Below are 27533 nucleotides of genomic sequence, written 5' to 3'. Positions count from 1 at the left end.
GATGGGGCTGTATTGGAGGTGTGGACTTATTCACAACCTGAAAGTTGAGAATTAGGTTTAATTAGGTGGGAGTTTTTAGGACTTCAAGCCTAGGAGGCAGCATCTAAGTAACCCTGACAGAACTGCTCCAAGGAGGTGAGGGGAGGAGTCAGGTTATATAGAAGTTCTGCAACAAAGGGCAGGTGGTCTAACATCAAAAGACAGTTGTTAATGAAAGAAAACCAGATAAACCGGGTTAAGGAGTTTGGTGCGTTTCTGTGTGTGGGAAGATGCGAGAGTCTGGGCTCACTGAAATCATTCCTTTGATGTGCACCGCAGCTATCTGGGGCCAGTTTCGCGTGTTTTCAGATCCTGAGCTTCTCCAGGCTCACCATGGGAAGTGGCTGCAGTCTGATGACTGCTAGATGGCCGGTGTTCTTTCTTCCTGAGGTCCCTCAGGGATCACCAGCTCACTGTCCAGGGGGGCTGCAATTGCTGATGACTGTGACATCCTTTGTTTATCGATAGGGCAGGAAATAAATTCCGTTTGTCAGAGGAGTGGGCCCAGGGAGAGGTCTGAGCTCAGGGGTTCGGGGGGTGGGCGTCAGGCTCTGGAGGCCCTTTCCTACCTGCCTAAAGTCAGGAGAGTCAAAGGTGCCTGTGCTAATGGCTGCCTCAACTGTGAATCACTTTAGCCCCTGACACTGGCCTTCACCCTACTGATGTAAAGGGATTGAGGCCCACAGCCAGGCAGAAGTCAGCTTTCTTAAGACAGAGTAATGTGTGGGGAGCCCGCTGACCTGGATTCCTCACCTCTGGGTGTCAGAGCCTTGGCACTGGCTGGCTCACCTGTTTTGAGTATCTGCTAGGAACAATAGCTTTGGAGCCTTTTCACCTGAAACTGGGTGAGGAGGACAAAAGGGTTTATTGGAAACAAATGAGCTCCATGGAGAGGAAAACCACAAAGCTCACCAAGCTGGAGAGCAGCCTCAGACATGGAGACTGGGTTTGACAGTCTGCAGAGAGAACATAAAGACAAGACCATTCCATTTTCAATAAGGTTAGTACAGCCAATGATTTCTTGAAAGTAGGAAGAAGTTGATTATTCGGTTTAGCACCCGAAGAAACAATTGACTTGTCTTAGATGCCCCAGTGGATGTAAAATATCCACCTTTAAAGACCTGGATCGGGACTTCCTTGCTGGTCCAGTGGTTAAGACTCTGCCTTCCCAATGCAGGGGACATGGATTCGATCCCTGTAGTAAAAACTAAGATCCTGCATGCCCTATGGCATGGCCTCAAAATTAAAAAAAATATATATATATATATATACACATATATATTTTTTTAAAGACCTAGATCACTTTTGTGGCAATAAAACGCTCTTTGAGGCAGGTAGAAACTGAATCGCTTAAGGGAAGGGACAGTGGGAAGACTCAAGTCCTTTCGTATGCAGTGGAGGCTGACCCCTCACAAACACATGCACACATATGTAAACTGAATATTCTCATCTTTTGTATGTGAAATGCATGCATGATAATCTCCACCGGGTGCTTTTGTGGTTAGGATAAGATATCTCCAGGGTAAAGAAGTCAGCATCACTGTCTTTCTATTCTTTGTCCAATCAGACTCTCCAGCTCTGATTACAGCCATTAACTCCTCTAGTCTTTCCACACGTTTAGTTCTAATTCCTGTGAGAGGGACATTGAAAGGTCTGGCTCATCTTTTCCTGTTCAGCTGATTCTGTAGGTTAGCTGAGCAGACTGAGAGTTGACTGCCCAAACTGGGGGTTCACCCCTGGTTCATTCTGCTCTGGCCAGCAGGAGGTGATGGCAAAGTCTGCTCCTCTGAGGTGGGGCAGAAAGCCTGGGCATTTGCATCTACCATTCTTTCATTCAGCAAATACTTGGGTATCTCTGCTGCGGGAAGGGGGACCCCTTCCAGGGCCCGAAACCGGGCTCTTGTCTAACACTCAGAAGTGAACTGTCCGAGGAGACACATGCGCTGACAAAGGAAGAGACTTTATTGGGAAAGGGCACCCAGGTAGAGAGCATCAGGGTGAGGGAACCCAGGGGAACAGCTCTGTCACATGGCTCGCAGTCTCGGGTTTTATGGTGATGGATTAGTTTCTGGGTTGTCTTTAGCCAATCATTCTGACTCATGAGTCCTTCCTGGTGGTGCACGCCTTGTTCAGCCAAGATGGATGCCAGAGAGAAGGATTCTGGGAGGTGGTCGGACAGGTGGTGTCTCCTTTTGACCTTTCCAGAACTCTTCTGGCTTGTGGAGGCTTATTAGTTCCCTGTTCCTTACTGGGACCTCCTGTCGTAAAACAACTCATGCAAATGGTTACTATGGTGCCTGGCCAGGGTGTGGGGCTCCAATCAGTGTGCTTCCCCTATCATCTCTATGCCTCACACTGTGTTAGGGGTTTTTGTTGTTCGTTTGTTTTTAATTTTTTGGCCCCACCGCAAGGCATGGGGGATCTTAGTTCCCCCATCAAGGATAGAACCCTTGCCCCCTGCAGTGGAAACAAGGAGTCTTGACCACTGGACCACCAGGGAAGTCCTTGTGCTAGGTTATTTTTTAACAAGTCAAAACCATACGCTCTCTCTCTCAGATTGGTTTAATCGGGATTAAAATTGTTTTATAAGAACCATTCTGAAATTTTTGCACAAATTTTTACATGGACCTGAAGTTTCCACATTCTACCCTTTTTAGAAAACCAGAGCTCATTTAGTTCAACTCAGTGCAGTGATTTCTCTAGAACAATAGTCAGCAAACTTCTGTATCCAGCCAGGTGATAGTAGTTTAGGCTGTGCGGACCATCTAGTCTCAACCATCAATGACTCAGATTTGCCCTTGTATTTTAATAGTATGAAAGCAGCAATGAATGAGTGTGCATGACTGGGTTTGATTTCATATTTTAAAACATATTTGACTGTATGAAGTCTTAGTGGCAGCATATGGGATCTAGTTCCCTGACTAGGGATTGAACCCAGGCCCCCTGCATTGGGAGCTCAGAGTCTTAGCCACTGGACCACCAGGGAAGTCCCTGAATACATTTTTATTTATTAAAAAAGGCAGAAGACACTTTTGGCTTCTGGACTGTAGTATGCCAGCCTTTGCTCTAAAACATCTCTGACAGGTCATCTCCAGTGGTACAGACCTACTCCTTCATAAGGCAGTTCCATCTTAAGACAACTACCACTGTTTTTCATTTTTGTTTTTATTGAAGTATAGACAATTCACAATGTTAAATTAGTTTCAGGTGTATAATACATTGATTCAACATTTTTGTGGCTAATACTCCATTTAAATGTATTTCAAAATATTAGCCACATCCCCTGGGCTGTACAATATATTCTTTTAGCTTTTTATTTTATACATAGTATTAATACTTTGTACCTTTTAATTCCCTACCCCATCTTGCTTCTCCCCACCACCACCACCCCAACTCATAACAACTAGTTTGTTCTCTATGAGCCATTTCTGTTCTGTCATACTCATTCATTTGTTTAATGAAAACATACCCAGAATATATATACCCAAGAGTGATATTGCTGGATCATATGAAAGTTCTGTTTTAGCTTTTTGAGGAACCTCCACACTGTTCTCCACAGTGGCTGTGCTAAATTACATTCCCACCAAGAGTGTACAAGGGTTCCCTTTTTGCCACATCATCACCAACACTTTGAAGAAGGCAATGGCACCCCATTCCAGTACTCTTGCCTGGAAAATCTCATGGATGGAGGAGCCTGGTGGGCTGCAGTCCATGGGGTGCTAAGAGTCAGACATGACTGAGCAACTTCACTTTCAAATTTCACTTTCATGCTTTGGAGAAGGAAATGGCAACCCACTCCAGTGTTCTTGCCTGGAGAATCCCAGGGAAGGGGGAGCCTGGTGGGCTGCCATCTGTGGGGTCACACAGAGTCGAACACGACTGAGGCGACTTAGCAGCAGTAGCAGCAGCAGCACCAACACTTGTTATTTGTTATCTTTCTAAAGACAGCCATTCTGACAGATGTGAAGTGATTATAACTTTTTAAAAACCATTATACTGTGTTGAAACGTCTATCACCTTAATTTTTAAAAATTTATATCAGATCCACCAAAGGCATAAAGAATATTATTCATATGTGTGCATTTATTCTCTTACTACTTATTTATGTATTCCTAAATAATGTAAAATATTGTTATAAACAGCATCTTATATGTGTTCCTCTAAAATTCACTTTCTTTTTGTTATTATTACTGTTTAGGGAGCTCTTCTGCACAATAGTACCAACCTTTTCTGTCAGCCCAGACTGAGACTGTTTGCTTTGCAGCCGGCTAATGTTGTTGACTCAGTTCTGACCGGGTGTCCCCATATCCTGTCTTTATGCAGTTGGTTCCTTGAATCCCCTGTGAGGCCCTTCTGTATTTCATTGTTTAGGTTTAGCAGAAGATCTAAGCCAGGGTGGATCTGAATCTTGGTTTTGTCCTCCTGGCTTTATGTCTTCTTCTAAGATGTTGGGAGGGATTGAGGGGCAGGAGGAGAAGGGGACCACAGAGGATGAGATGGCAGGATGGCATCACCGATTCAACGGACATGAGTTTGAGTAGACTCCGGGAGTTGGTGATGGACAGGGAGGCCTGGCGTGCTGTGATTCATGGGGTTGCAAAGAGTCGGACACGACTGAGCAACTGAGCTGGAACTGGAACTAGAAGATGTTGATAAGCTATTCCAACCAGGGCAAGAGACTTAAATCCCATGTATCATGTTTCCAGGTTGACATTGATATGCTAGTAAATCTTCCACAAGTATTGCATTTTACCAAACTGTGGATCCACCTAACTGCAATCAGCTGGTATTTTCCCATCTTGTTAGGAAGGATCTCAACAGCAAAAAAAATTTAACACCTTCTATGTGCAAAGGGCTGTGGTTATCTAAAGATAAAATAGACATGAATTCTGCTCTTAAAATGCTTACGTAGTAAATGAAACAAAAGGCCTACATCAAAAATGGCAGTCTAGGAAATGCTATGAGAGACCCCCATGGTGCTTTGCTGATATCAAGATATATAGTATTAATATATGCCAGCCTAATTACCCTGGGTGTTCTTTGGAAAGAATGATGCTAAAACTGAGACTCCAATACTTTGGCCACCTCATACGAAGAGTTGACTCATTGGAAAAGACTCTGATGCTGGGAGGGATTGGGGGCAGGAGGAAAAGGAGACGGCAGAGGATGAGATGCCTGGATGGCATCACCGACTCGATGGACATGAGTTTGAGTGAACTCCGGGAGATGGTGATGGACAGGGAGGCCTGGCGTGCTGTGATTCATGGGGTGGCAAAGAGTCGGACATGACTGAGCAACTGAACTGAACTGAATTACCCTACTAAAAAAGAAAGGGGTTTTCTGGGGGGTAACTTATTGTTGAATCCATAATCATTTCCAAATGTTAGAAAAAAAAAAAGGAAAATAGGTTTTAGCAATGGATGTGATATGACTTGACTCTAAGAAAATATAGACTCCTGCTTTTAAAATAAGCACTTTGAAGAACTTCCCTGGGGGTTCAGTGTTTAAGATTCCGGACTCTCAATGCAGGGGGTCTGAGTTCCGTCCCACCTGAGGGAGATCCCGCATGCAGCAGCTAAGATGCCGTGCAACCAAATAAAAAATAAAGTAAAATCATGGCTTCATAAGATATTTTAAAAATAAATAAAGTGCTTTGAAACCACCTTTTCAAAAACCAGTTCTGGAATTTTAGCAAGGATCACCATCATTTTCATCTGTAATTCTGTGGCTCTCCTCTTTCCCTATTCTAGAAACTCACGGTAGCACCTACTCTTTAGTCTTCCAGGACCTCTTCCTTTGCCCGCTGTCCTTCGAGATGAACAGTAAATTACATCTGCTGCTGCGCTCATAATCTCATGATCACAGTACACTGTGTCTAAGGCTCTTCTCACGTGTCTTGTTGTTCAGTTGCTCAGTCGTGTCCGACTCTTTGCAACCCCATAGACTGTAGCTTGCCAGGTTTCCCTGTCCTTCACCATCTCCCAGAGCCTGCTCAAACTTATGTCCATTGAGTCGGTGATGCCATCCAACCATCTCGTCCTCTGTCATGCCCTTCTCTTTCTGCCCTCAATCTTTCTCAGCATCAGGGTCTTTTCCAATAAGTTGGCCCTTCCCATCAGGTGGCCAGAGTATTGGAGCTTCAGCTTCAGCATCAGTCCTTCCAATGAATATTCAGGATTGATTTCCTTTGGGATTGACTGATTTGATCTCCTTGCAGTGTAAGGGACTCTCAAGAGTCTTCTCCAACACCACAGTTCAAAAGTATCTATTCTTTGGTGCTCCGCCTTCTTTATGGTCCAATTCTCACATCCATACATGACAACTGGAAAAACCATAGCTTTGACTATATGGACCTTTGTCAGTAATGTCTTTGCTTTTTAATATGCTGTCTAGGTTTGTCACAGCTTTGTCATAAGTTTGTCATAGCTATGTCTAAGTTTGACATAGCTTTTGTCATAGCTTTTCTTCCAAGGAGCAAGCATCTTTTAATTACATGGCTGCAGTCACTATCTGCAATGATTTTGGAGCCCAAGAAAATAAAGTCTCTCACTGTTTACATTGTTTCCCCATCTATTTGCCATGAAGTGATGGGACTGGATGCCATGATCTTAGTTTTTTGAATGTTGAGTTTTAAGCCAGTTTTTTCACTCTCCTTTTTCAACATCATCAAGAGGCTCTTTAGTTCCTCTTTGCTTTCTGCCATAAGGGTGGTGGCATCTGTGTCTCTGAGGTTATTGATATTTCTCCTGGCAACTCTTGATTCCAGCTTGTGCTTCATCCAGCCCGGCATTTTGCTTGATGTGTTCTGTATACCAATTAAATAAGCAGGGTGACAGTACTCAGCCTTGACGTGCTCCTTTCAGGGGTCTGTAGGATGCAGTAGGTGCAAAGAGGTGGGGCTTATACACCTATTCTCTTTTAAACACGTGGAGGAAGGGGAAGAAGAGCAGCTTTTGAGAGTTTGCTGGGAGAGAAGACTGAAAGGGTGAACTTTAAAAAGAATATTTATTTGTCTGTGCTGGGTCTTAGTTGCAGCATGCAGGATCTAATTCTCCAACCAGGGATCAAACCTGGGCCCCCTGCATTGAGAGCAGAGTCTTCACCTCTGAACTACCAGAGAAGTCCCTGAAAGGATGAACTCTTGGGAAGGGAGAGCAGGTTGCATTTGCTGACAGTCTCCTCCACCATAAACACAAAGACACCCTCCTGGTCTGCAGACACTTCTAAGAAATGAGGTGCTTCAAGAATTTTAGGCATTCTGAAAGTCTGTCGCTCTCCCTGAAAGTGAAGCAGCCCAATGCCACATCCCGTCAGATATCAGATTTCTGTTGCAGGGCCGAGTCAGTGCCCTCAGGCAGGGCCCCCCAGGCACCCAGCACCAGCACCTCATCATCTAGGCTCAAGACAGGAAACAGGGAAGCAAGAGTGGGTGGCAGCCAGGGACAGTGAGTTCCCCTTCCATCAGGGTGCCCGCTGCCCTCCCATGGCTCTGCCTCTGCCACCTCTGCCCTAGGACCCCAACCAGCTGATTCGCGCCAGTGCCCTCCGCGTCCTGTCTAGCATCCGTGTGCCCATCATTGTGCCCATCATGATGCTGGCCATCAAGGAAGCTGCCTCAGATATGTCTCCCTATGTGCGGAAAACAGCTGCCCACGCCATCCCTAAGCTATACAGGTATGCCCCAAGCCACTGCCCATCCTGGCCTCTCCCACTTTTGAAGGCTGATTTTGTTGTTTGTTGTTTTTAAGTCTTTAGGTGGTTTAAGACAGTTTGGGGAACAGACAGAGAAGGAGGACATTGGGAGCAGTGGCTCACACCTCTTGATGAATAGGGTTGCAGGGAGAAAGGGGAGCACATCTCCAGCCGGTACTGGGAAGGCTGGAGAGGAGGGAGGGGCAAACAACAGTTTCTCCCTCAGTTTGGATTCTGACCAGAAGGACCAGCTGATAGAGGTCATCGAGAAGCTTCTGGCTGACAAGACCACGGTGTGTATATGGACACACAGAGGTGGGTGGTGGAAAGGTGCCAGGCGACCCCTTCTGTCCTTCCTGTTAATGCGCTTCTGCCTCGTGGGTTCCCCAGCTGGTGGCGGGCAGCGTGGTGATGGCCTTCGAGGAGGTGTGCCCCGAGCGCATCGACCTGATCCACAAGAACTACCGGAAGCTCTGTAACCTGCTTATCGACGTGGAGGAGTGGGGCCAGGTGGTCATCATCAGCATGCTCACCCGCTATGCCCGCACGCAGTTCCTCAGCCCCACCCAGAACGTGAGTGGCCTGGACCCCCAGGCGTGACCGCGACCCATGCCCTAGCAGAGTGGGTAGGAGGGCTTCCAGGAGGAGGTGTCCCCTGCCCCACCCGCCTGTTCCCTACCCCTCCCACCCCACCCCCAGGAATCTCTGCTGGAGGAGAACTCTGAGAAAGCCTTCTATGGCTCCGAGGAGGATGAGGCCAAGGGCCCGGGGTCTGAGGAGGCAGCCTCCACGGCGCTGCCCACCCGGAAGCCCTACGTCATGGACCCCGACCACCGGCTGCTGCTGCGCAACACGAAGCCGCTCCTGCAGAGCCGCAGCGCTGCCGTGGTCATGGCCGTGGCGCAGCTTTACTTCCACCTGGCTCCCAAGGCAGAGGTGGGCGTCATCGCCAAGGCCCTCGTGCGCCTGCTGAGGAGCCACAGGTGCGTGCCCGCCCTGCCCACACCCCAACACACCCCAGCCCTGCCCTGCCCACACCCCAACCCACCCCAGCCCCGCCCCGCCCACAACAACCACGCCACGCCCACGGCCCAGCCACGCCTGGAGGGGGCCCGCCTCTTCGCTTCCCCTACCTCCAGTGCAGCGCCCTCCACCCCACCCCACCGGCCCCTCCACGCTGACGCCAGTCCCGCCCTCCTCCCGCCTTCCCGGACACCCGCCCTCGCCTCCCTCCTCTGGGCCCACCTCCTTTCCCCGCCCGCGCCTCCTGCCCTGGCCCTGGCCTAGGGACCGGGTTCCTCTGCTGCTTCTCTCCGCAGTGAAGTGCAGTACGTGGTGCTCCAGAACGTGGCCACCATGTCCATCAAGCGCCGGGTGAGCACGGGACCCAGGCCTGCCCTCGCGGTCCGACAGGTGGCTCTGCGGGGCAGGGGCGCTGGGGAAGGCAGGAGGGGATGCTGCCTTGGTGGTGTGGAGCATGGGAGGGAGAGGCCCTAAATGCAGGTGGAGGTGCAGGACCCGGATCCCCAGGGTGGAAGCCCTGATGAAGGAAGATAGGGTCGGAGCTGAGGGGGCGGGAAGAGCTGACAGTGGAAGAGAGTGCAGGGGCAAGAAGGGAGCTGAGCCCTGGGTGGGGGAGGGTTGCGGGGAGGGGGCGCTCTGGAGGAGAAACAGGGCTGTGATGGCGCTCCCTGGGACCACCTCTCTCGTGCCAGGGTATGTTTGAGCCGTACCTGAAGAGCTTCTACATCAGGTCCACTGACCCCACCCAGATCAAGATCCTGAAGGTGAGTGACGCACAGCCATGCCTGTGGCCTTAATGAAGGGTTAAGGAAAGCACAGAGGGACTTCCCTGGTGGTCCAGTGGTTAAGAATCTGCCTTGCAATTCAGGGGACACAGGTTTGAACCCTGGTCAGAATACTAAGATCCCACATGCCACAGGGCAACTAAGCCTGCTGTGCCACAACTAAGACCTGATGCACCCAACTGAATAAATATGAAAAGAAATTAAAGCGCAAAAAGCCCACTGGCACCCCCTGCCCCTTTTCTGCCTCCCTGCAGCTGGAAGTGTTGACTAACCTCGCCAATGAGACCAACATTCCTACTGTCCTCCGGGAATTCCAGGTACTGGCTAGGGACCAGCTTGTAGCCAGAGAAGCCCGTGAGAGTTGCCCTGTAGCTCCTTATGCTCAGTGAGAATCATCTTGGTGGGTTAAATCTTCTCTTTAGAACCCCAAATGGAGAAACTGTTATTTCACGTCCCTTCCCAATGCCTTCTGCCGGCTTTGGGTCAGGGAGTCACTGGGTAACGGATGAGGGTGTCATTCCTCTCCCCAGAGTTTAGTCTCTGGCATGTTCAGTCACTGAATGAGGGGTAACAGCTTTCCGGAAGGTCCCCCTCAAGTATGCAGAGTCACTGCCGAGTCAAGTCTGAGGGATCGCCACCTTCTGGGGCTCACTCTGTTGTGGCCTCCCGCAGACCTACATTCGCAGCATGGACAAGGACTTTGTGGCAGCCACCATCCAGGCCATTGGGCGCTGCGCGACTAACATAGGCCGAGTCCGTGACACCTGCCTCAACGGCCTGGTGCAGCTGCTGTCCAACCGTGATGGTCAGTGTTTGTCTGTCTGCATGTCCAGCTCTGATGACTAGGGGGTGCTGCCTGCATGTCTGACTGATGGCCAGCAGGTATTCTCCTGTCTGGCCAGTGACAATTGGTGTTCATCAGTCCATCAGCCTCTGTATCCTTGTACCCCTGCCTCTCCGAGGGCCGCTGGAGAAGTACAGGAGGTTGAGGAGCGAAGCCAAGGGCCTGCGGGCATTGCAGGCGTGCCTGCCCATTGTGTGTGGCCATCTGACGGTCCTGGGCTCATTTCCTGTTCCACAGAGCTTGTGGTTGCAGAGTCAGTGGTGGTCATCAAGAAGCTGCTGCAAATGCAGCCAGCCCAGCACGGAGAGATCATCAAACACTTGGCGAAGCTCACAGACAACATCCAGGTGAGGGGGTGACCCCACTGGCTTCCCCAACCCAGGATCCTCCCCGTGATTTTAAGACCCTGTAATTAGGGACTTCCCTGGTGGTCCAGTGGTTAAGAACCTGGCTTGCAAGGCAGGGGACCCGGGTTTGATCCCTGGTTGGGGAACTAAGGTCCTACATGCCAAGGGGCAACTAACTCCGTTCACCACAACTAATGAGCCTGTGCCCTGCAACAAAAGATCCTGCAAGATGCAAGTGAAGATCCCGCATGCCACAATTAAAGGCCCAATGCAGCCAAATGAACTTTAAAAAAAAAAAAGATCCTCTAATTAAACTGGCCTTAATAAAAATCAGAACGAAAAAGAAGAAAATCGGGCATCCCTAGTGGGGCAGACAGTAAAGAATCCACCTGCAATGCAGGTTCAAGCCAGGTTTGATCCCTGGGTGGAGAAGATCCCCTGGAGAAGAGAATGGCTACCCACTCCAGTATTCTTGCCTGGAGAATTCTATGGACAGAGGAGCCTGGCAGGCTATAGACCATGGGGTTTCAAAGAGTTCGGACACGACTGAGTGATTAACACTTTCACTTTTTAAATAAAAGTCTTCCAAACCATTCCTACAGGCTTGGAGGGTCTTTGGGTGGGAGAAGGGGAAAGATGAGACCATGTGACCCTGGTTTGCCTTCCGTTTGGGGACCCCTTGCTGAGCTCCAGCCTGGTGCACATTCACGTTTTCTCTAAAGCTCTGGCTCAGGGTGGCTGGTTGACATGCGTGTGTTTTTGTGTTGCGTTGCCAAGTTGAAACATTCAGACAAGGCATTCCTGAAGATTCAGGAAGGATAACATGGCCAGAAAGCATCAAGGGTACAGTGGATCCAGAAAGCCAGTCTTTTATACCAAACTGTGACTAAACTTCCAAGGCTCTGTGCATGCTCTTGAAACCCTGGGGAAGAGGGGAGATGGGCTGCCTGAGAAATGCCCACCTAGTATTTTCTCTCCCACTCCCATTCCTAGAGAAGCGAGCGTAGATGGGAGGAGTGCTGGCTCCCTGGCAGGCCACATGCCCAGCCGCATTCCCACACCCACCCCAGTCCTGACTCCTCTCCCACCCACACAGGTGCCCATGGCCCGAGCCAGCATCCTGTGGCTCATCGGCGAGTACTGTGAGCACGTCCCCAGGATCGCACCAGACGTCCTGAGAAAGATGGCCAAATCCTTCACTGCCGAGGAGGACATTGTCAAGCTGCAGGTCATCAACCTGGCAGCCAAGCTCTACCTGACCAACTCAAAGCAGGTACTGATTGAGAGATGCCCCTCAAAGCCCTCTGGGCCCCAGAAACGGCCCGGGTGGTGTTCTGTGGGTTCTCACCAGGTAGGCATGAACTTGAGCACCTCTTTATTTTTGTCAGTTTTTTCATTTTGTATTTTCATTAATGTTTATTGGAGTATAGTTGATACACAGTGTCATGTTCGTTTCTGCTGTACAGCACAGTGATTCAGTTATACATATATCAGCACCTCGTTCAGGACAGGTGGCTGGTCTGCCCATGTAACCCCGTGTTCCCCAGAGTCCACGACTACTCTGGAGGCCCAAGAGCCCAGTAGAGATAGTGGCCATATCAAAGAGACTCTTCAGTGGGGCTGTGACTTCCAGTCTGCCAGTGGGAGTGTCCCTACTTGCTGCCTTCAGGATGCTGGGGCCAGAGGGAGGGACCTGCAGTGACAGGCTTTGATGGGAGACCACATGTCCCAGGAGACGTGGTCTGTCCTCCTGCCAAAGCTTGGTGATGCTTCACCAGTCTATGCCAGCGATAAGAGGGCACAAGCCTGGGTGGTATTGGTGGTCATCGTCATTCCCATGGTGAAATATTATGAGAGGCACCGTAGCCAAGAACACGGCTCAGCTAAGCTGTAATATCAGGATATTAACAGCCTCTTGAGTGTCCAGTATCCTCTGAGATGGTCCCAGGAGATGTTTCTATGAGTCAAGTGTAACGTGCCAGAGCTCTTCAAGGTGCTAGGACACCAGGCGCCATGATAGTTCCCACGCTCCCTGCTCTGCTCAGTCAGGCGAGGCAGGGGTTGGCAAAACCACCACCCATAGTCCAAACCTGGCCCGCTGCCTGTTGTTGTAAATAAACCTTTACTGGGCTACAGCCGCGTTCATTCATTTGTTTACCGTCTATGGATGTTGTAGCTGCAGTAGAGTCCATATGGCCTGCAAATCCTAAAATAGACCCTCGGCCTTTTGTAGAAACGATTTGGCAACCCTCAGAGCAAGCAAAGCATGTGGGCCATCCCTGGAGGTGGCGACATCTCTGCTGGCCTGAAGGTGGCCTCCTTGCCATCCCGTGGAGTCTTTGGATGGTGGTGTTTGTGCATCTTCTGTGACCCACGGTGGACAGGGTGGGCCCCAGGGCCTCCAGCTGAGGGGCAGGGCTGTCACACGGAGCTGGGATGGACAGTGGTCGTGTGGAAGCTGTGAGGGGCTGGGTCTGTGGGTGTCAGTATTGTGGGAGAAGCAGATTAGAAACAAGTTAGAGAGAAAGGCACCATGGGGAAGCCTTGGAACAAATATCTGTGTGCCTCCTTTATGCAAACAGGAGAAAAGAGCAGGTGGGAGGAAGGTCTGAAGAGATGAAGCAGGCTAGGTGGGTGGCTGCTGGGTAGAGGGGGTGTCTGAAAAGCTCAGTACCACACCAGAGCCCTGAGCCCCAGCATAGTGATTCAGCATGTTTGCCCACGTGGCTCTTCCCTAAGTTGTCCCTGTTAGCTTCTTGTGCATTTATTTATGACTGTAATTAACATACATTTCCCAAGTGCCTGCTGTGCCTGGCACTGAGCTATGTCCTTGGGTGATGATAAGGAGCGAGACATGTTACTGGCCTTCAGGTGCTCACAGCCAAGTAGAGGCAACAGCACAAAATGCAGAGCAGGAAGGGCTGCAGTCAGTCTTCCCTGGTGGCTCAGATGGTAAGGAACCCACTTGGCAATGCCGGAGACATGAGTTCGATCCCTGGGTCAGGAAGAAAGCCTGGAGAGGGAAATGGCAACCCACTCCAGGATTCTTCCCTTGGGAAATCCTATGGACAGAGGAGCCTGGCGGGCTACAGTCCATGGGGTCACAAAGAGTCGGACACAACTTAGTGACTAAAGAACAACAACAAAGGGTATAGTCAGAGTTGGCACAGAGAACCATGGGTACAGATGGCTTAACCCCTCTCCTAGGCAGGACAGGGGGTCCCAGTCCCCATCAGGCCACTCTGAGTAGGCTGTTCAGACAGATGGACCCTCCACACACCCTTCATCCTAAGGCCAGTCCTTCAAGGCACAAGCTCTTTAGAATGGTTCTTGGACTCAGTAAAGAGAGCTTTCCTCCTTCCTACCTTCCCTGTCTTTCTCTTTTCTTCTTTCTCAGCCTGTGCTGAGAGTGGTGGAGAATAGGAATTCTCTGTACTCCAGGAGGGAAGTGTTTGCATGTGCCTAGGGCCATCCTTGCAAAAGAGCAAGGATGCTCCCTTCTTCCCAGTAAGAGGGTGACATGCTCGACCTGCCACAAGGCCACAGCAATCCCAGCCACTGCCCCCTCCCCAACATGCTGACCCCCACTGCATGCCAGACTCTGGCCCAGGCTGAGTTAAGAAGATGACGGATGAGCTCTGCCCTTCTGTGGCTGAGCAGATAACCAGAGGGTCTAACAGAAGACGCACTGGCAGAGGTCTTGGAGTGGCAGGATTAGTGAAGGTGACCATTACAGCCACTTCGGGCAACTGCCTGCTTGAATGCTTTTGGTAGGTAGGTTTGCTTTTGGTTGCTTGATGAGATACCTGGGAGGAGGGTCTGCTTAGGTCATGGTGGGAGCTAAAATCTGGCTTCTAGAGTGAGTGGAAGAGTCTGACAAGTTCTGCATTATTATTATTTTTTAGTTAATAACTTCTTTGATATCATAAAAATAATGCATGTTCATCATAAAATGTTTGGAAAATCCAGAGAAATATTATAAGTTAAATATTTAAATTAGCTATAGGTCTACCACTTAGAAAAAACTAGCATTGGTTTTATATTTTCTTAGGTTTTTTTTTTCAATTTGGTTTCTAGATATAATCATCCAGAAACTGTACATTTGTACCTTGTTAAATACATTAATCTTTTTGTTTCTATTTCCTCATAATGCCTTATATTTGGAAAGTTGTTTCCTCGTTCAAATATCAATTAAAATTTTCATGCATAATTTCCTCAACTTTTTTTTCTATTTTTAATCCATTGTATTGGTTTTCTAGTGCTGTGTAATAAATTACCACAAACTTAGTAGGCCAAAACAACATGTTTACTTTCTATTTCCATGGATCAAGAATCCAGGTATGGCCTGGCTGGGTCTTGTATGTGTATGTGTGTGCGTGCACACAGTCAGTCATGTCCGACTCTTTTTGCAACCGCATGAACTGTAGCCCACCAGGCTCCTTTGTCTATGGAATTCTCCAGGCAAGAATACTGGAGTGGCTTGCCATTTCCTCTTCCAGGGGATCATCTCAACCCAGGGTTTGAACCCACATCTCTTAAATCTCCTGCATTGACAGTTGAGTTCTTTATCACTACTGCCACCTGGGTTGGGTCTTATACAAGGCCTTACTTACAGCTGAGGAACTGGTCAAGTTGGGGTTCTCATCTGGAGGCTGTGTTGGGCAAGCATTCATATCCAGTTTCGCTTGCCTGATGGTAGGACTGTGGCCCTGGCTTCTCGCTGGTTGTCAGCTGGAGACCATCCTCATCTCCCTGCCACATGGTCTCCGAACATAGCTGCCTGCTTCTTCAGAGCCGCAAGGGATAAAAGTGTCTAGAGCCAGTCTGCTAGCAAAACTGGAGCTGAATGTATGGAAACAGTCATGGGGTTATATGGTGCCCCTGGTCACTTCTGCCATATTCTGTTGGTCAGAATCCCATTTTCGATCACGCCCACCCTCGGGAGGGGAGCAAGACTGGGCTTCAGGAGGTGGGATAGTGGGACAGGACCTGGGCATCTGTCCTCCACATCCATCTAGAGCTTATTTTCGTGTAGCATGTCAGGTGTGAATGTATTTTAATTCCGTTTCTTTTTTTGGAGAGCTAGTTTCCCTAGCATGATTTAACAGGTGTTTGCAAGGTAGCAGGTATGTTGGCATAGGTTCTTTTTTTAAAAACAATTTTGCTTCTTTATTTATGGCTGTGTTGGATCTTTGTTGCTGTGAGGACTTTTCTCCAGTTGTGATGAGTGCTCTGGTTGCGGTGCGCAGTCTTCTCCTTGTTGTGACTTTTCTTGTTGGGGAACACAGGCTCTAGGCACACGAGCTCTAGTAGCTGTGGCTCCCAGGCTCTAGAGCACAGGTTCAGGAGTTGTGGCGCACGAGCTTAGTTGTTCTGTGGTGTGTAGGATCTTCCCAGAGCAGGGATCGAACCCAAGACTCCTGCATTGGCAGGTGGATCCTTTACCACTGGCCACTGGGGAAGTCCTGGCATAGGTTCTTGAAAAGGCATCGATGTTCCCCACTTAAAATTCTTCCGGGCAGCTGGAGCCTTTGGGTCCAACTGGGAGCTTTGTTCAGTTCTTCGTGCACTGGAGCTTGTGTCAGAGGCCTTCTTAAACAGCCTGTGATTCTTGTGCATACTGACTAGGTAAGGCAGGTGTCCTGGGGCTGCAGACTGGATGCGATAACCCCTGGAGAATGGGTCCTCAGTATGGAGCAGGGTAATGAACTATAGGCAAATCCTGAAGTGTTGAGGTGGAGGGACCAGCCCCTTCTTGGGTTGGTTGTTGACGGGCAGTTAAGGCTGTGGACAGATGGATTGAAACCTTGAACTCTTCTTTCCAGAATTAGGCAAGGACTTGAGGGGAGGGAGAGAGGGTCTATGATCGGCCAGCTGGGAAATCCATAGAGTTGGATCAGTAGCTGCTTGATAACAGTCAGTGTGGATGAGGACATCTGGTAGCCTTGGCACGCAGGGGTGTCTGGTCAAGGAGAGGCAGGTCTACAATGAAGTCCATTTTGATGGGGGCGTCCTAGGGAAGTGTGGGGTTTGGAGTACTTACCTGTGATGGGAACAGTATCACAGGCGGTACTGTGCTGAAAGGGTCTGAGCTGAACATGAGGCCGCCGAACCCCCTGTTGTAGAAGAAGTGGAACTCTCTAGAGTTTTGTCACAGCAGCTACTCTGATTCTGGGCCAGCATCTTGCTGATGGCCCTGCCAGATTACCTGGCTCAGCTGTGTCCAAGGCTGGATGTAACACCGTGTAACCAGAACGTCAGGAAGACCAGAGTCGGTTTGCTGGTCTCATCCCTCAGAATATCCCCAGATACTCTGGCCGTGGTGACACGGGATGTACATACTTGGTGGATTTTGATCGTCTTTGCGATAGGGATGGAGACCTGGATGGGGTCAGCCACAGAGGGTAGGCGGTGGGAGAGACAGGTAAATAGAGTGCCGGGTCCAGGCGCTCTATTTACTCTTGGGCCAGTCCAGGCCTGGGTGCAGCACTGACTGGCTCCTGAACCCAAGAAATGTCACTTAGTGATTCTGATTTTCCTCTGGAAATGGGGGCTGTGGAGATTCCACAAGGCAGTGAAAGGCCCCACCAGCACAGTACTGGGCACTAGAAGGCGCTCCATAAGTGGTGGCTACCACTGTCATTTTGTGAAGATAGGAGCAGGGCAGAAGTTGAGGTTTGGGGTCCTGGGCTCTGGCTCCCTTGACTGCAGGCTGTGAGCCCCATGTTTACTTCAGCAGACACTAAAGTGGCTGTGGTTTGCTCCAATCTCATTAGAACCTTCCAGCAGGGGATTATGGCCTCTGAAACCCCTGGGCTGCCCAGATTCTACTCTGTGGGTCCATGGGGTATGCGGACAGCCCCTGCCAAGGGGATTCCTCTGTGTCCCTCTTTCCCTTTTTGTCATCTGGTTTCCCCTGGGTGATGGAGTCTAGGAACAGTGAGGTCTTGAAACCTGTTCCAGAACTCAGGGTGGAGAGGTTGGCTCAACCTGGACTAGTGAGTTAGGAGTGGGCCGAAGGCGGTGGGGACCACAAACCTGAGGAAGAATGGCCTCCTCAGGGCTAAGAGGCAGGGTTCCAAAAGGGCAGCCTCCTGTCTTGGCCAAGGCAATTGTCAATGTCAGGGTCAGGGGTCAGGGCTGGGGAGGTGAGGGAAAATGTAGGTCTGACACAATGGAGGAAAGTGAAAGTGTTTGTCTTCAGTCATGTCTGACCCTTTGTGATCCCATGGACTGTAGCCCACCAGGCTCCTCTGTCCATGAGGCAAGAATACTAGAGTGGCCATTCCCTTCTCCAGGGGATCTTCCCAACCCAGTTCTCCTGCTTTGCAGGCGGATTCTTTACCATCTGAGCCACCAGGGAAGCCCTGACACGGTGACACAATGGTAGGGTTGGAGGGAAAGGTGGGTGGAGGCAGCAGTGCTTGGAGCTGTTGGCTTAAAGAATCTGGTTCTGGGACTTCCCTGGCGGTCCAGTGGTTAAGACTCGGTGCTTCCACTGCTGGGGGCACAGGTTCGATCCATGGTTAGGGAATTAAGATCCTGCATGTTACAGGACATGGGCAAAGGAAAAAAAAAAAGAATCTGGTTGGACACCTCCTGTGTCCCCACCCTCTGTGATGGCTGCTGACTCACCTCTCATGTCCCAGACCAAGCTGCTGACCCAGTACGTGCTGAGCCTGGCCAAGTATGACCAGAACTACGATATCCGTGACCGAGCGCGCTTCACCCGGCAGCTCATTGTCCCTTCGGAGCAGGGCGGGGCTCTCAGCCGCCATGCCAAGAAGCTCTTCCTGGCACCCAAACCAGCTCCAGTCTTGGAGTCGTCCTTCAAAGGTGGGAGCTGAAATCAAGAGGAACCTTCCTGGGGGAAGGGGAGAATTGGCCAGCACCCCAGTCCTGGCTCTTCCCCCTGAGGTCTCAGTCTTGGCTGGGCACCAGCCTTTGGTGGGCAGGACTTCTTTGCCCCTGGCTGGACCCTTTGCTTGTCCTGTGGCACCCCGGGCTTGCTCCTTCACCCGCTCACCACCACCACTAGCATCATCTCACCTGGTCTCTGCCCTCCCAGGCAGGACGGGCCCCTGGCTCCTCAGCTCTCAGACTCCTCTTTCCAGCCACCTCCCTGAGCAGGCATATCTATCAAGATTTTACGAACCAGTAGCCCAGCAAGGCAGGAAGTAGAACTGCGTACAAAGGAGGGGTGTATGTTGGTAAGGGTCCTGAGAAAGCAGTTTCCAGCACTGCCTGGGCTGTCAATGCAGGTCAGCCCAGACCCCAGGCCCCCAGCCCTGCCTTGTCTCTCAGGCAGGTCTCCGTGGCAAGGGCTCTGACGGCAAGGGGGTGGGGGACCCAGCTGGCTCTTGGACCCAGGAATCTCAGGAGGGAGCTTCCTGCACCAAGCTTGGTTATCTTCTTGTTCTGCTTTGTCTCTGCCCTGGCCCCCTGGAGTAAGGAGATTCAGAGCCATGGGGCAGATGGCAAACCCACCGGGAGGAAGCGGCGGAGCTTTCTCCTCCCCACACCATCCCCACCACAGGTCTCCGTGCTGCCCCCTCTGGCTCTGAGCCCATCCCACTCCCATGCAGATGGCTCAGCTCTCCCCACGGAGGCCAGAGCCTGACCAGACACGGCTCTTTGCCCTTGGTCCCAGCCTGGCCAGTCTCTTAGAGCTGATACCCTCGTCCCAAGCGGGCCTCCCTCCTGAGCCTGGTGCTGCGGCCCCCTAGCCCTCACCCCACCTGCACCGCGCCCTGGGAAAAGCCACACTGGCATTTCTACCCCCCCCACCCCCGGCCCATCTCAGACCCCAGCAAATGGGCCTGCAGCAGCTCTGGGCCCAGTGCCCTCTGGTCTCCTCTGAGGCCCCAGTTTCCCCCCACCCCTCCCTGGCCCCTCAGCCCTGCTCTTGTCAGTCATACAACCTTCTTCCCAGCCTGTGGACCTGCCGATTTGGTCAGGGATGAAGAGCCCTTAGGGGACACGTCCACCCCCTCTTCCGTCTAGCTAGGATGTTCCCACCAGAATCATTACGAGGCCCCACCCAGGAAACAACCCCCAGGGCATTTCCTCACTGCCACTCCTGGCTTGATCTCTCACCCTGTCCTCAGACCGGGACCACTTCCAGCTGGGCTCCCTGTCCCACCTGCTCAACGCCAAGGCCACGGGCTACCAGGAGCTGCCAGACTGGCCAGAGGAAGCCCCGGACCCATCTGTGCGCAACGTGGAGGTCAGCAGGAGTGGGGTGGGCAGGGGTGTGCGGAGAGAGGTGGACATCAGGGAGCCCTGGGGGTGTGCCCAGCCCTCCTGACACCCTCCCCACATGCAGGAAGAAGACCTCTCCCTTATGGAGACCCACGTGGGCCTGTTGGGCGAGTACAAAGAGGTCCCCGCCCTGTGTGCCGTGCGGCCTGCCCTGTGTGCAGTGCTCTCCCCCAGCCTCTGCTGCCCTCTCTCCCCCGTGTGCTGCCCCCCGAACTCTGTTCCTTCCTTGTTGGCAGCCAGGCTCTGTGAGCACCACCCCCACCCTCCAGGGACAGTGCCCCTGCCTGCCTCCCATTATTCCTTCTCAGGGCCAGGGCCAGGTGGGGCCCCCAAAATAGCTGGGGTGATGGATAAGAGGGGCTTTCCTGGTGCCTCAGGTGGTAAAGAGTCCACCTGCAATGCAGGAGACCTGGATACGATTCCTGGGTCAGGAAGGTCTCCTGAAGAAGGAAATTGCCACCCACTCCAGTATTGCCTGGAGAATCCCATGGACAGAGGAGCCTGGCAGGCTACAGTCCATGGGGTCTCAAATAGACACCACTAAAGCGACTAACAACTCCTCATCTCTAGGTACCTGAATGGACCAAGTGCTCCAATAGGGAGAAGAGGAAGGAGAAGGAGAAACCCTTCTACTCAGACTCAGAGGGAGAGTCAGGCCCCACAGAGTCTGCAGACAGCGGTGAGGAGATGGGCAGGGCTGGGGCCTGTGTGTGCATCTTGTGGTTACCTGTCTGGTGCAAGCGGGTGCTCTTGTGTTACATGGTCATGGGTCCAAGGGAGCGTACACCAGTGTGTGTGTTTAGGCACCGGAGGGACTGACTGCATGTCCTAGAAACGTGTGTGCTTGTGTAGGTCTCCATCCACACGGGTCCATCTGTGTCCCAGCTGGTCTGGTTGGCGTCTGACTGGGAGCAGTTCAGGTGTGGGCGGGGTGGGGGAGGAGGAAGAGGTGAGTTTGCTGCATCAGTGCAGAGTGAAGCTGAGCGCCTAGGGCTTCCCAGGAGGCCTGCTCAGAAAAGAGGGAAGCCTGAGACTGTCCCTCCACAGACCCCGAGTCCGAGAGTGAATCGGAAAGTAAGAGCAGCAGTGAAAGCGGCTCCGGGGAGTCCAGCAGCGAGTCTGACAACGAAGACCAGGAAGAGGATGAGGAGAAAGGGAGGAGCAGTGAGAGGTGAGATGACTGGGGGGTTTCAGGGGCTCCTGTGGGAAAGAAGGGCCAACACTCAGCCTTAGTCAGTCTCCTAAGAGCCCCCAAGCCTCCTCCTGAGCTGCAGGGGCCTGCAGTCCTCCAGGTCTGCTCACGTGAGGGCCGCAGCCTGGGGAAGCAGTCGGGGAAAGGGCCTGGGCTGGCTCAGGCTGGCCCAAACCTCTCACTGCAGCCCAGGTGTGGTGTCCTGTGGTCCAGGCTCCCCACCCTCACCCCGAGTTTTCAAGGATTCCCCTGCTCTTCTGTGAGGCAAGAAGTGGCCATCCAGGCTGGACCCAAGCCCTGTTTGCCCCCTCTCTTCCAGTGAACAGAGTGAGGAGGAAGGTAAGAAGAAGAAAATGAAGAAGAGGAAGAAGGTGCCAGAAGGGCAAGAAGGCGGCTCATCCTCAGATGAGGGTAGCGATTCCAGCAGCAGCTCCTCAGAGTCTGAGATGACATCAGAGACCGAGGAGGAGCAGGTGGAACCTGCCTCCTGGAGGAAAAAAACAGTGAGTGCCTTGGGATAGAGAAGGGGTTGGCTCATGGCCCAGGGCCCCTCCACCCTCTGGGCCAGGCCCAGATGTTTCCTCACAGCCCAGCACGGGCCAGGGTACTCCCCTTCCACACTCACACCCGATTTTTCTCTTCCAGCCTCCCAGTAGCAAAAGTGCCCCTGCAGCCAAGGAGGTCTCCCTGCTTGACCTAGAGGACTGTGAGTTTGGGTAGAAGTCAGGGGGAAGGAGGCCTAGGGAGGATGATGTAGGAAGGTCCATGGCGCTCTGGACTAGGTTCCCTGGGGCTTCAGGGTAATGGGAGCAGACTGAATACATTTGAGCCTGAGAGGGCAGTGGGGCAACCTCCCCAGGTGCAGGGTTGAAGTCAAGGGTGGACATCTCTCTGGAGGCACCAGTTGCCACGTCTCGCTGTCCATGGTGCTGAATTGTCTGCTCCCTGAGCCCTAGGCTCCACGGCCCTATCCAAGCCAATTCCACTTTGCCTCTCCTTTATCATCACGTTCCTCGTATGCCCCACAGTCACCCCGCCCAGCGTCCAGCCTGTGTCCCCGCCCACAGTCGTGTCCACCAGCCTGGCTGCTGACCTGGAGGGTCTGACACTCACAGACTCCCCCCTGGTGCCCTCGGTGAGTGGGCTGGGCAGAAATACATCTCTGTGGTGTGTCCTGTGGTATGCGTTTGTGCGAAAGGGGTGTGATGGAGTGGGTAGCTCTGAGTCCCTGTTTCCGTGAGCACAGGCGGGAACGAGGCTGGGGCTGGCCCTTTTCTGGTGGGTCATTTCCGTCCTTCCCACCCCCCTACCCGATCCCCACCAGCTGCTGAGTCCTGTGTCAGGAGCTGGGAGACAGGAGCTGCTGCACCGCGTGGCTGGCGAGGGGCTGGCTGTGGACTACACCTTCAGCCGCCAGCCTTTCTCCGGGGACCCCCACATGGTGTCTGTGCACATCCACTTCTCCAACAGCTCAGACACCCCCATCAAGGGCCTGCACATGGGCACCCCCAAACTGCCTCCCGGCATCAGCATCCAGGAGTTCCCTGAAATCGGTGCGGAAATCTCCACCCTACGCAGAGTGGTGGAGGAAGCTCCGGGCGGGGATGGGGGTGGGAACTCCACGGGTCTGCCTGTGGCTGCTGACAGTGCACTCTGTGCCCAGCCAGGGGCTAGGCTCTGGGAGTACAGAGATGGCATCTGCCACAATCCACGCCCTGGTGGACAAGACAAACTAGGAAACGAGCAAGTCCATATCAGGACAGGAGGAGCTTGAGGCTTGACTGATTCAGTGCTGACTTCAGTGGGGTGAGGGCAGGTGGGGGCGGGTGTCTAGATTTCATGAAGAAACCAGGAAGAGTCTCCAGCAGCCCAGAAAGCCAGGTTCCATAGAAGGCAGTCAGCTGTGGCAGTGGAGGGGAGAAGGAGTCTGGGTTCCAGACCCATCAGGTGATGGGGTCTCTGTCTCCCCCTGCTCCTACCTCTCACCGCTGCAGAGTCCCTGGCACCTGGAGAGTCTACCACTGTTGTCATGGGCATTAATTTCTGTGACTCAACCCAGGCGGCCAACTTCCAGCTATGGTATGTGTCCAGCTTGTGGAGGAGCGGGAGGGCAAGCTGGGGAGAGGAGGGGTCAAAATAAACAGACTGGAGGTGGTGTTAGGTGGGGAGGCATCATGACCTGGAAGGCATCCCAGAACCTGGGGCCTCACCTCCAGACACGGTGCAAGGTGAGGGGAGAGAAGCCGGCCTGACTCCCTCTCTCTGTCTCCTCCGGCCTTCCCAGCACCCAAACCCGACAGTTCTACGTCTCCATTCAGCCACCCGTTGGGGAGCTGATGGCCCCTGTGTTCCTGAGTGAGAATGAGTTCAAGAAGGAACAGGGTGAGTGCTCCCTGGGGGTGGGTGGGACGGGTGCTCAGGACCCCTCTCTGGGGCTTATTCAGCTCCACGGTACATGCATGCTGCGGGAGCCTCAGCTGCTGCACACAGAGGGAGGCCTCGCCCCTTGTACTCCAGCAAAGGCTTCCCAGACCCTCAGACACTTCAGTGAGACTTTGGAGAGAGTTGAGACGCAGCCAGGCAGAAGATTCTAGGCCAGGATTCCAGCTGGGGGAAGCATTTTGAGTAGGCATTAGTGAAAATTTATAGGAAGCAAGCAGGGGTGCAGTTTGCCTTGGGGCCTAGGGATTCTTAGCACTGGGGAGTAGGGAAAACAAAGCTGAAAATATGTTCGGTCTAGTTTCTGGAAGCCTTGAATCCTGTGCTAAAAGATTTCAGTCCTAAAATTTCAGAGGTGAAAGGGGTCACAGAGGTTATTTGGTACCAACTCCATTAATAGAGGGGTGAGGAGTGCAGATTTCATTTTTCTAGCAGTAGAGAAATTATTGAAGTTTTTTGAAAAAAGAAGGGGCCAAGTTCAGTCTTGGGCTGAAATCTGGCAACATTTACAGTTGGGACTGGAATTGAGAGAATGTGCAGCAGGAAAAAGAGGCAGAACAGTATAAGTGGAAAGAATCATGGGGCTTCCTGAGTCCTGGATTTAAGTTCTGAACCTGCCACTTGCTTGGTATGTGACCTTGGACTAAATCCTGTGACTAGTTCTGAGGCTATTGACATAGATTTGATGAGAGATGGTGAGAACCAGGATTAGAGCCACAGCAAAAAGAAAGAAAGGCTGAGGTAGGGGAGAGGGACTCCATGGGCATTTGCCGAATGAAAGAGGAGACAGGGACGTGGAAGCTGTCTCTAGAATATCTGGCTTAGAGAGGGAGAATGGCAGGGCTGTTCACCTCGACCAGGGGTTGGCCAGCTTTTTCTGTAATGGGCCGTAAAGTGTTTTATTTATGTTAAACATTTTAATATTTATTTATTTGCCTGTGCTGGGTCTTAGTTGTAACATGCAGGATTTTTAGTTGCGGCATGTGAACTCTTGATTGTGGCATGTGAGATCTCGTTCCCCGACCAGGGATTGAACCTGGGCCCCCTGCATTGGGAGGGTGAAGTCTTAGCCACCGGACCACCAGGGAAGTCCCAGCAAACATTTTAGGCTTTCTGGGTCATGTGGTCTCTGCTGCAACTTGCCTTTGTAAGCCAGGAACAGCCATGGAGAATACATACATGAATGGGTGTGGCCGTATTCCAGTAAAACTCTATCTATGGACACAGACTTGAATTTCATATGCTTTACATGTGTCGTGAAATATCTAGCCTTGCTTTCTTTCCCCCAACACTTAAAAAATATTAAAAAAAACAAAAACAAAAACACTGTGGACCGTGCAGGTGGTATGTTGTATTTGCTCTTCAGGCTATAATTTGCCAAGCCCCTAATCTAGAAGGAAGAAGGATGGGTCAGGCAAGGGAGAGGGGAAGATCTTGCATAGTTTTGGATGAGCTGCTTTTTGAAATATACGTGGGAAATTCAGGAGGAGGTGTTTCATATACAACTAAAAAATGTGGGTCTGTGCCCAGGAAACACTTCTAGGCTGGAGTCAGGAGCAGAGAGGTGATAACTGAAGCTGTGACTATAAGTGAGATCACCCTGAGGGAGAGATGAATGGGGAGATAAGGAGGCCACAGACCTTTCTTGAGGAAAACTTGTGTCCTTCAGGAGAAAAAGGAAGGGAGGGGAAAGAGAAGGAACAGGGTGTAGGTAGGAGGAGGGATGAGGAGATGGAAGTGTGTCTCGGATAGTCTGCAGGCCAAGATGACCGAAGCCCTTCAGGTCCAGCATATAGGAAACTGCTGCCAACATCAGAGAGCGCGGGTTATTGCCAAGTAGGAGACCGAGGCCAACTGCAGTGGGTTTAGAGAGAGCAGGGCTTGAGAAAGTGAGTCCTCTTTGGAGGCCCTTGGAGGTCAACCGTGAAGGAGAAACAGTATTGGCATCATGGCATGTCTGGCTTCTAGGGAGGACTTAGGAATGAGGAGACTTGATAAGGAGAAGCTAAAAGAACAGGACAAGAAAATGTCACTAGTGAGGAATGGAGAGGATGAAAGAAACAGGAAGGGTGTGTCTGTTCTCCAAAGAACAATGGAGCGAGTAGCAGAGGGAGGAGAAAGGCTGGGAGGAGAGAGGCTGGGCAGGGCAGATGGAGGAGCTCACGGGGCTGGGGAGAGCACAGGAGTGCAGAGATGTCAGCCCTGTGGAGTGAGGGGATGCTCTGAAGGCATGGGGACGTCATGAGCCTGGGCCATGTTTGGAGCTGTTGTCCTGTGTGAAATCAGGGGTCCACTCATGAGGGCTGCTTGTGACCCCTGGACTCGGGCCTATCTGGCGAGGACCTACAGCAGCTACCAGTGACCTCTCTGCGAGGAGTCAGCCTCCAGGAGCTGGGGGAGAGTTGAACTTGGGTTGGAGGGTCAACCAGGAAAGACCAAAAGATGTGGGGGCCAGACAGAGGAAACCTCTGAGAACTAACTGGCCTCCACAGCCCCTGGCCACTGCCAAGGGGCTGGTAGCCCAGATGTCTGACAGTGGGGAAGCACCAGGTCAGGCTCTGGTCTGCAGTATGGACAGACCCTGGGGTGGGGCGGGGAGAGGCTGACAGAATCTCCCTGGGGGAGGACACGGCCCGAGAGGGAAGTAGCCCTTCCCCAAGACTGGTGAGGGAGACCTGCGTAGACCCTGGTGAGAATGCTCAGTGGGCAGACCCAGGGGCACCCACCATGGCCTTCACCCTCACCATCACCTCTGCCCCCAGCAAAGCTGACGGGCATGAACGAGATCACAGAGAAGCTCACGCTGCCAGACACCTGTCGGAGTGACCACATTGTGGTGCAGAAAGTGACGGCCACAGCCAACCTGGGTCGTGTCCCTTGTGGGACATCTGACGAGTACAGGTACTGACTGCCAGCAAGGGGAACGAGATGGGCTCTTGGGCCTGATTGGAATAAGGGACCCCGGGGCCCAGTGTTGAGCCCATTCCTCCATTCCTACCCCAGGTTTGCAGGGAGGACGCTGACCAGTGGGAGCCTGGTCCTGCTGACTCTGGACGCCCGGCCCACTGGAGCTGCCCAGCTGACGGTCAACAGCGAGAAGATGGTGATCGGCACCATGCTGGTGAAGGACGTGGTGCAGGCCCTGACCCAGTGATACCAAGGGCTGTGACCTGTGTGACCCCTTCTTGTCCCTCCCTCATGACATGTAGGCTATTAGCCTCTCTCTCTTCTCACTCCATATAGCATCCAGGGGGGGGTCCTCTTTCTCTCTGGTCATTACCAGGCTCCCTTGTGGTCCCCCTCCCCAAGGGTTCCTTAGTGATCTGTACAGAGGGATTCCATTCAGCCCTCCCAGCTTGGTGTAGCTATTTATGTGGCAAAAGCTCAATAAAATGTCTTCTCCCTAGAGGCTGGCTCACCTTCCCTTTCTTCTGGGTTCTACCTAAGGGGATTGACTGGGGGGCCAGCTCCCAAGATTGACAGTGTTTGACCCTTGTGAATGACCACTACTGACCTTTTAGGTTGAAGCCCCAAGATGACCGTGTCTTCAAGTCTCCACGTGTCTCTATGGAAGAGACACCTGATTAGGATGGGGAGGCCAAGCTGGAGGAACTCCTTGGTCCTCTACAAGCCTCAGCAAAGATTCCTCTTCAACATCTGGCCATCCCTTTTGGTTCCTCTCATGGGCCTTGGAGAAGGAGAACTCATAATGTGGGGAATTCCTAAACATAGGTGCAAGGTTCAAAGTATGTCAACTGCATCTTGATGGGCCTAGAGCCCCCACTTTGCTGGGGAGATGACCCAAGGGGCCGTCTTGGAGAGGGAAGAACAGGAGATGTAGAACAGTGCTGCATCAGATGACCTGGGGGTCTTGCTAACGTGCAGATTCAGATCTGTGGGTCTGGAGTGGG

The 27533-nt window shown here is 52.0% G+C and overlaps 1 protein-coding gene across 4 annotated transcripts in view; it reads left to right on the top strand.

The window, feature by feature from the left end:
* The window catches only part of AP3B2 (adaptor related protein complex 3 subunit beta 2), a 36471-nt gene extending 9695 nt beyond the window's left edge, over positions 1-26776 (top strand). For 2 of the 4 annotated variants that reach the window (XM_068991078.1, XM_068991077.1), the window contains 22 exons: positions 7553-7713; positions 7958-8024; positions 8122-8304; positions 8431-8714; positions 9051-9105; positions 9447-9518; positions 9794-9856; positions 10212-10344; positions 10621-10730; positions 11827-12003; positions 18380-18566; positions 19838-19956; positions 20562-20670; positions 21039-21162; positions 21503-21686; positions 21829-21889; positions 22212-22318; positions 22508-22736; positions 23178-23262; positions 23468-23565; positions 26385-26523; positions 26626-26776. In XM_068991078.1, coding sequence (XP_068847179.1) covers positions 7553-7713; positions 7958-8024; positions 8122-8304; positions 8431-8714; positions 9051-9105; positions 9447-9518; positions 9794-9856; positions 10212-10344; positions 10621-10730; positions 11827-12003; positions 18380-18566; positions 19838-19956; positions 20562-20670; positions 21039-21162; positions 21503-21686; positions 21829-21889; positions 22212-22318; positions 22508-22736; positions 23178-23262; positions 23468-23565; positions 26385-26523; positions 26626-26776 — 2898 coding nt within the window. Of the gene's footprint in view, positions 1-633; positions 682-7552; positions 7714-7957; positions 8025-8121; positions 8305-8430; positions 8715-9050; positions 9106-9446; positions 9519-9793; positions 9857-10211; positions 10345-10620; positions 10731-11826; positions 12004-18379; positions 18567-19837; positions 19957-20055; positions 20113-20561; positions 20671-21038; positions 21163-21502; positions 21687-21828; positions 21890-22211; positions 22319-22507; positions 22737-23177; positions 23263-23467; positions 23566-26384; positions 26524-26625 lie in introns of those variants that run through there. The other 2 variants (XM_068991076.1, XM_068991079.1) reach the window with 2 other exon arrangements.
* The last annotated feature ends 757 nt before the right edge of the window (positions 26777-27533 follow it).

The sequence above is a fragment of the Capricornis sumatraensis genome, chromosome 19 (genome assembly GCF_032405125.1).
Source record: "Capricornis sumatraensis isolate serow.1 chromosome 19, serow.2, whole genome shotgun sequence".
NCBI lineage: Eukaryota > Metazoa > Chordata > Mammalia > Artiodactyla > Bovidae > Capricornis > Capricornis sumatraensis.
Note: the sequence above shows the minus strand (reverse complement) of the source record. Positions and strands in the feature narration are given on the sequence as shown.